Source organism: Pyrgilauda ruficollis, unplaced genomic scaffold (genome assembly GCF_017590135.1).
Source record: "Pyrgilauda ruficollis isolate IOZ18807 unplaced genomic scaffold, ASM1759013v1 scaffold86, whole genome shotgun sequence".
NCBI classification, from domain to species: Eukaryota; Metazoa; Chordata; class Aves; order Passeriformes; family Passeridae; genus Pyrgilauda; species Pyrgilauda ruficollis.
The window spans coordinates 2,916,842-2,925,717 of record NW_024530599.1 but is presented as its reverse complement, the minus strand read 5'-3'; the positions used below and the strand labels follow the sequence as shown (position 1 = coordinate 2,925,717).

Below are 8,876 nucleotides of genomic sequence, written 5' to 3'. Positions count from 1 at the left end.
TGCTCATTGTGGAGATGATAGACATACAGGGGGAGGAAGACAGAATTGTTCTGATATTACTGACCTGACCAGGCAGTAACAGTATGCAATACATGTCTGTATATGGGTACAACCAGCAGCAGAGCCTCCAGAGACAGACCCTGCCCAGTGCAGCCACCTGCTCATGCTCCTTTACTGCTTTCTGTGGGCCCAAAGTGGCTCTGAGATCTTGCTGTCAATTCAGAGATGTGCAGAGTCAAACACCTTTTGCAGCTCTGTCAGCATCTGCTGACCCTCTTCTGTAGCACAGCCCTTGGAACCTGGTGCCACAGAGGAGAAGTGAGTTTGCTTCCAGAGGAGTGACAAGTTTCAAATGCAGTGAGCACTGTTTAAACAAGTAATCCTTGTAAATAAAGAACTTTTATGCTGCAGGCTGTACTGAAAGATGCTGGGAAGGAACTTTTATTGTTGGCAGAAGAGTTCAGAGGCAGCTCAGAGGCAGAGAGGTCCTGGTACCACTTAATTACATCTGCCTTAATTTGTAAGGTAAAATCCCCCCTTTGAACCGAGTCACAGTTCAAAGGTCACCTGAGTTTATGACTGACCTTCATGTGGGGTTCTCATGCAAGATCACCAGATGAACACAGGACAGTACAATTCAGTGAGTGAAACCTTTGGAGTTTCTTAGGGCTGTACCCTCAAGGCTGTGTGTTGAAGATATTCCCAAGTTTGATCATTATTGAGTGCTTATTTGAGAACTGTTGTGAGTCAGTTGTCAAAGGCGTGAACCTTACAGAAAGGACAGCACAAAGCACTTAATGCAAATTATTCAGTGGCATTCAATCCTGATGTGGTTTTCTTGGACTTTTAAACAGAAAATGACCAACAAACATGAAGAGCCTTGGAAGACTGTCATGGTCATGTTCAGGGCAGGTGAGGGATATCTGGCTCTTCTGTTCTTACAGCAGTGATGAACCTGGACTACATGAAGATCAGGGACTTGGCTTACAGAGGTGTTGGCACAGTCCTTCCTATCAGGAAGTTTCTGAGAGGCTGCATTTCCCAAGGGATGGGAGGTGAAAACTGGAAGTCCCGGAGCCAGGCTCCCAGTCTGGCTCTGTGCACTCTCAGAGGCCAGTGTGTGCTCTTGTGTCAGCCACTGCACTACAGGTAACAAAAAAACCCAAACAAACAAAAAAACCCCGGCCTAAGTGGTTCCTTCCCTTTATTTATTCCCATGAGAGTTTTGTGGATGCACTGGTCTGGCCCAGCTTTGGGAGGAATGTCTGTGTGTGCCTTAATCTGACAGAACCAGCCCCTGAGGAAGGCTGACAGGGCACTGCTGGGGACTGCTGTGGGCAAGGCAGTGCCAGCAGGCAAAGGCTGGTACCTCTGGATGTCTCGTTGGCAGAGCTGCCATCATGTGGCCAAAGTGCCACGGGTGCCACCTCGAGAGGCAGAACAGCCGTGGTGGAGAGGAGCAGGCTGTGCTGAGACACGTGCAACAGCCACAGCCAGCCCACTCTTCGGGATAAGTCAGGAAAAAAACATGGTTTTTTCCAAGCTGAAATGCAAAGTTATAAATACTAAATTCCTTCAGTTACAGCAATCCAATAAGGAAAAAAAGGAAATGTACTCTAATGCTGATTTTCCATCTGGTTTTAGCATCAAACAGAAGCCTATTCTTGGATTCCTGCTCTCTCTACAAACAAGTCAGCTTGCACTCAGGTGAGCTGGGAGGGCAAACCCCTGCTCCTGGTATTTAGGCTGCCTGAGCTCCTGCTCTGTGCCTTCCCACAGCCAGGAGTGCTTTCCAGGCCAGGTCCTTTGATGGGTGCCCTTGCTCTGTCCTGGTCACAGTGCTGCTGGGGACACAGACACAGTGTCATTGCTAAAGCCACCACTTAACTACTCCCTCATAAGAAGAATCCAGTTCACATCTCCTTGGCAGTGCTTTAGGTTAAGCATCTATTCCATATGGAAAAGTGTAGCAAGGAAAAGAGGAAAAGCAAGAGCTTTGAGAGGAATGGGAGATACCAGTCTGAGGTGGGGAAAGGGAAGGTTGTGGAAAGAAAAAGGGAGAAACAGATGCTTCAAGAAATGGGGACCACAAGAGAGCTGGCCATGGCCACACCAGTCCAGTTATCTCCCTCATTTGTTAAGTGAAAACTCTTTAGAATGGGCTCTACCATTTAGCTGTTTTTTCCAGACATGAGAGAATTTAGCTCTTTTGTCATAATTACAAAAAATACAGCAATTCTTCCAATCTCTTTGGTGCACCACACAAGGTTCTCTAAGTCACTGGACACAGTGCAGTTTACTTGCCAAAAGGACAGGCTGGGTAGTCCACGTAGAGAGGAGTGAGGCTGGGGGTCTCTATGGGAACACAGGGAAAGTGAAGTGGCAGAGCTGAGGGGCAGAGCTCCTCCTTGGTCAGGCCCAGCACGATGCTAAGCTGGGCCTAAGAGCTCAAGTGTATTGCTGGGGCTTTGGAAACTACAGCTAGCCCCGGGGCAGTGATCTCTGGTGAGAATTTAGCACCATCTCCCAAAACTCTCTTTAAGAACATGCCGATGGTGTGTGTTAGTTGCAAAGGAGAGGAGTAGGGATGCATCCCCTGAAATTTGTTACATCTCCTCTGATAGTCATTAATATTCAAAGGATGCTTCCCTTTTAGCTTAACTGAGTTCCTTTTTGAAGTAGCAGAATCTCCAGTTCTGAAGAGTTTCAGCTTTAGGAGAATGGTAACAGAATGAAGAACACTGGGGACCGTGGAAGAGGTTCTCATTTCAACCCTCTGAAACTGCAAAAGAAATTCTATCCCAAAAGATGAGCTAAGCAGCTTACCAGGACGGAGCCAGGTAATCCAGACAAACTGCAATAATGCAAAGTGTCTCTACTTCGTGATTTCATGTTTTATTCCCCCATTTAAAAAACCACTTCCTTAAGAGATTTCACTTGTAAAGAACAAAATAATAATGTAACAGCACTCCGAGTCCTTCAGCAAAGAAAAACACCTGCAGTGATGGACAATCAGGACTTCATCTGAAAATGCAGCCAGACTTCATCTTCAGAGGATGAGTAGCAGGGCTGGGGTGCCCATGGGGTGCATGGGTAGGTGTAACTCCCAGTCAGAGCGGGGTGGCTCTCGTTTGCACAGAAAAATGAGACATGCTTTCTGAGTGCTCCAGGTGCTGCACCACACAGGCACCGAACTGCTCGGCTTTAAAAACGCCCTGGAGTGAATTTATGCCCATAATCAGCTCGAGCATCTCTGTTGCTATCATGAATCATTAAAAACCTCATTTGCAACCCCAAAAGCAAAACTGTTCTCAAAATTAAGTAGAGCTCCCCAGCTACATCCTTAAATGAGATAAAAGCGGCAGGGCTCTGGGTGATGGATGGCTCCCTTTTATCATCTCCAGGAGTGACTGTTTGCTTAGGAGAGGGTCTTTGATCTTACCTCCCATTTTTAAATGTGGTAGAAATAAGCAATCTCCCAAAGAAGACAGATTTCATGGAGACTTCCTGGCTCACAGCACAGCCTTGCATGTTCCACTTAATATTATGTTACTACATTTTCAAACTGTTTAGAGGTTACTTCAGTGCAATTAAACTAATTCCAGAATTGAAACACAGCAGTTTGAGGGCTGCTAGTCATGAGGTGCAGAGAGGGCATTCCTAAATCATTTACCAATTTTCTCCTGTGTCCTAAGCAGATTTTTGGGTGATGTGTGTGAAGGACTTTGCTTACCCAGAGATCAAAGGACCAGCCCCCTGCAGGATCCATTGAACCACAGGAAGTCATTTCCACATACAAAATGCTGTGTGCATTAGAAACAGCCAGACAAGAATTGCTTTTACAAGATTTTGCAATGGAAGACAACTAATTCACAGGAGTTTTAGAGACTTTATTTATGTATAAACAATTTAAACACTTTGCCATAAATTATCTTTGCCTGTCTCTAGTCTTTGCTTAGCAGCAAATTAAAATTAATATAAAAACTCAATGAACAATTCATACATGTATATTACAAAAAAGTTCTTGTACCAAAGTTCTTATTAGACTTTTTTTTTTTCTTTTTTTTTTCTTATTTTGTGGTGACCGTAATGTGATTGTCTCAGTTTCTCGACCAAACAAACACACTAATAATTTTTAAATCTGAAACAGTGATTGTGCCTTCTGGCTGATGTATGTACAGGGTGATCTGACGTGGTGCCCATTTGCAATAGTGTAACACAATGCCCACAGCTCTACTGGAACTGATACCAACAAACTACTGAATCTAAACAGACTACACCCTGTAACTGTGTTATACTGTCCACAATGGAAATCTTCAAAGACAAACAGAGTATGAATTTTTTTTATCTGTAGTGATTTATAGCCACCATTTTGAATGTAACTTTACACTCTGCCCTCTTTGAATAAGTTAAGCTTCAGGCCAGACAAGTGGAGGGTCAGAGTGCAAGTGTGGTTTTGTTACTTTTAAATATATTTTCCTTTCCTATTTCCAGTGCGCTCTCACTTGCATTTCGTTTGTCCTCCATTTGCTACACACAAATCACCCCAAAGTCATGTTTTAAATGCATCTGTATTTTGCTTTAAATGAAAACCTCTTGGATATTTATCAAACAAGCAGTCTGAATCATCTGTGTTTCATCAGCTGGTTAGTGAAAGTGGCCCACTTGGATTTCTTAGTTTGCTCACGTGTGAATGGAGTGAGGTAATACAATACGAGGCCTTCTTTTTGTTTTTCTTTAGACCCAGAACAAGTGGGTAATATTTCAGGGGTACTTTATAATTTGTACGGTTAAGAGTTTTCAGTCTGGCTTTAGTCCACTTCAGGATGTGGTTTTTAATCACTTGAACAGTAGCATTTAACTCAAAAAATATGAGCTTTTTTGCCACTTACTATCCCAGAGTAGCTCAGCCTAGTGCCCCCATTTAGGTCTTCATCTCCTTAGGAGAGGAGATAACAGTTATGACTACTGATTCATCCAGCAAAGGATGACAGCAGGTTAATTTGTTACCTCTTTCCCATTTCATTCTGTCTTAAAAACTGGATGTTGCTGCTACTGTCTGCTAGCTCTGGGTACTGCTCCACAGGCAGGACATAATATCCCTCGTAACCTTGAACCCTTCCCGTGCTGAGGAGCTGCTGCCTCTCTCCGTCTGTCCATACGCGGCTGCCCTCGCGTCCGTCCCGCGCCTTCTGCTGCTCCTTGGCCCAGGCCGCGGCCAGGGCCCGCTGCCGAGCCTGGTCCAGCACCCTGGCCTTCTCCTCGTCCAGCGCCTCGGCGGTCAGTCCGTAGCGGATGTTGATCAGCAGGGTGGAATACTGAAACTCAACATTGGTAAACCTTCGAGTCCTGCCGCTGACGAGGAGCGTGGGCTGCGAGACGGTGACGTTGATGCCGCTGTCCAGGACCTTCCTCCCGCTGGTCAAGGCCAGGGTGACCAGGTCGCTGTCGGCCGAGCCGACCTTCACGAAGTAGTGGGTGTCCTTGCCCTCGATGCTGTAGTGCATCTTCTCCAGGTAGTGAGCGCCGTTCAGGACGGAGGCGATTTTCCTGCTGTCGTCTGTGGCGATGCTGGAAACACCAGTGGTTACACGGCCTTCCTTCACGGCAAACATGACTCCTTTCCCCACGATGGGAGTGCTTGTGGCAAACCAGTGGCCTGCTTTTTCTCTAATTTTGGCGTGTAATCTTTTAGATATGACCTGTCCCTCCAGAGCCATGAAAGCCTGGTTGTGTCGTTCTGTCGTCTGCTGCACTCCTGTAATTAGCTGGGGAAAGCAGAACAGAACAAAAAAACCACCAAAGAAGATGCAGATCTGAACATACTCATTTCAGAGACCAATAATGATCTTTGCTTTGCTTTTTTAAAGGAAAGACTTGCAGAGAAAAATTCTACACTTTGAAAGACCACCCTCAGTTTTCCATCCATCCATCCATCCATCCATCCATCCATCCATCCATCCATCCATCCATCCATCCATCCATCCTATCTATCTATCTATCTATCTATCTATCTATCTATCTATCCATCCATCCATCCCTCCCTCCCTCCATCCATCCACATCTTGTTCAGAAGCAGGTAAATACTGATTCAGTAAATCACTTTGCCACCTGTAAGACCAAATAAAATACTTCTCAGCACCCTCTGTAGCATATATGCTCCACACATTTCAAATTTGGCCAATATGCCAGTAGAAGAATAAAAAAGGCCCCAGTCTAGCACAATTTTAATCAGAGCTGAAAACAAGCAGAATCAATGCATTAAAAGCTAGCATTTAACTTGTGGACACTTTTCCCCAGAGATTTCAACAAGTAAATATAACTAAAAGGCTTATGAATATAAACTTTTTTGTAAACAGATGAAATTTGGGCCCAAAAGCACCAAAGCAATTCCTGAAGAGGAGGTTTAGACACTCAAATGACTTGGAAGCCTGGGAAAGTGGTATGTTTAGGTTTATATGATTATTTTTGTTGTATTACCGCAAAGATGAAATAAGCCTAGCAAAGAGTAGGTTTGGAATTGGCCTAGTACTCTTCTGAATTTATTAAATGGGCTGGAATTTATTGTAAAGTTAAACCCATATAGTGTTGTCCACCCTTAACCTGACAAGTACGAATGCTGTAACTGAAGTTAAATGGAGTAGCAAATCAAAACCTCTACCTAGAAAAATGAAAAAAAATTGTAAGAAAACCTCTTGCAGGGTGAGAAGTAGAACCCTTTTTTACCAGTAAAACAAGTACCAACCTAAGTTTATTGGAACACATTATTAGGATGGTTTTACCAAAGGTACAACAGATGATAAATTACCCTGACAAAGTCTCCCTTTGTCATTGCTAATCAAGTTAATCGAGTTACAACTTGTTAATCAAGGAATAACTCAATAAAAGACAAACTAATGACACTGTAATTATGATAACAACGGAGGCTGGCAAGAAAGGCATATGTTCATTAGTATAAAATGTAGCTATACTCACTTCACTTTACACTGAATTAAGTGCTTGGCCTTCTGCTGTAACTACAGAAGAGCCAGTGATTCAATCCATAGAGTGGGGCAAATTTATCCAAAAAAAGTAATTTAATCTTTCTGCCTACCTGTCCATTTTCACATGCTTGACTCTCAGACAGCTCATATGGTGGTGACACAAAGTACATTTTTGCTCTAGGGAAACCTGGAATGATGTTGCTAAGCTGAAATCCAAACATCACCAACCAGCTCTTGACATCTAAAAATTGAAAGAAAACAGCTAAGTGAGAAACACATGTGTTTAACAAATAAAGGAAAAAAATTAGGAAAACCATCTTTGACTTCCTTAATTTCAAGCAGCAACTGAAATCACAATTAAATCATCAGGGATATACCAGCTCTTTCATTATTTTCCATTAGAGCACATGAATTATCCAAATATTTTATAGTATACAGTACTTGTTCCATCTCTGACACCTTCTGATATGGCTACTATATGTAACCTATAAACTGTATGGTATAATGATACATTATTAGGTGAACACTCTAAAAACATCTGCAAAGTCCTTTGGGGAAAGACCTGGCTTCTCTTCTGTGTCCTACTTCCATCAGCTGTCATGAAGTCTCAGGAGGCTCCATTAAAAGCAGTGAGAAGCTGGATTTGTAAATCAGATGTCTAAATTTAGACAACAAAAATATCCTCCGAATCCCTCCAGGGAAAGTAAGAGCTCTGTGGGAGTGTTACAGCTCAACTCTGAGGTAAGCCTCAGCAAGTTCCAGATGTGGGTTCAACCACGAAAACTCTATCCTTAGATCTAGCTGTAAAAGCTAAGAAAGTAAGTTAATAACAGTAATTCTCACTCTGCAGGTATTAAGAACTAATTATGTATTTTAGTTATCCAAATGATAACTCTTTAAACAAAAAAAGAATCCATGACCCCATTTTACATTTCCTGTTTCCTGAATTCATGATAATTTTTGCTTAAAATTCTCTCCTGTCTTTCCCAGTGGAGATCTCTCCTCACTGGCCTACAGTGGCTCCTGATGCTGCTATTGCCACTTCTGTGAGCTGAGCTGTTGCAAAGCCTATTTTCCCCAAAAGTCTTTTTTTTTCTTAGTCATTCTGACTCTCAAATAAGTAGTAAAATACTCTGCCACTATGAGGTATCTGTATCCATCTCCCATCACACAGTGCTTACTCTTTTTTCCTGAACCTTTGGACTGCACAGGGTTACTGCTCCTCATAAGGCTTCAATTTTATTTTATGGTAAAATGGTATCTCCTGAACAATTCACTTCAGCTGCTCCAATTCCACAGAAACCAGAGGAGGACCTATATACAAAACAGTTACTATTTTGCTGAGCTAATGTGCTTTGCAGCACTGCATTTGCCACTGGAATTTGTTTTCAGCAAAACCTGTGAATAAAGCAATGTCGGGGTTAACACTAAGAATGGACTGTGGGGGGAGACTTTTTTGTGTTTTGTTTTGTTCTCTTTTTTTTTTAAAACAATGACAACAAAGGTGCCACCATAATCACTTCTTGAATAAGATAATCTGTTCAGTCCTACAGCAACAAATATTTGCATCACTGATGAAGTATTTTTACAGACTACAAGGTGTGTGTTGTCCCTAAATTCAATTTATCTTATTCAATTTCATCCAGTGGATGGATAAATTAAATAAATACAACTTCAGAATGCAGCAAAACTTATTATGATGATGTTGAAAATCAAAATCAAAGGGTAGTGGAAGAAAATAGGACTTTTGTTGAATTGAGGATGAGATAGTTTTAGTCACCAGTATTTTCACACTATCAGATACAAATCACATTATCTCCTAATTGCAAAGTTGCTCCACTAGAACCTGTGGTGTGTTACACCTACTATCAGGTTGCAATGTACTAATGAAAC

General features: G+C 42.6%; 1 protein-coding gene across 4 annotated transcripts in view; it reads right to left on the bottom strand.

The window, feature by feature from the left end:
- Nucleotides 1–3,869: 3,869 nt before the first annotated feature.
- Nucleotides 3,870–8,876, bottom strand: part of TENM2 (teneurin transmembrane protein 2) — a 479,299-nt gene continuing 474,292 nt past the window's right edge. For all 4 annotated transcript variants that reach the window (XM_041488023.1, XM_041488020.1, XM_041488021.1 and 1 more), the window contains 2 exons: nt 7,094–7,224; nt 3,870–5,768 (listed from right to left, as the gene is read on the bottom strand). In XM_041488023.1, coding sequence (XP_041343957.1) covers nt 5,007–5,768; nt 7,094–7,224 — 893 coding nt within the window. In that variant the 3' untranslated portion in view covers nt 3,870–5,006. The remainder of the gene's footprint in view (nt 5,769–7,093; nt 7,225–8,876) is intronic.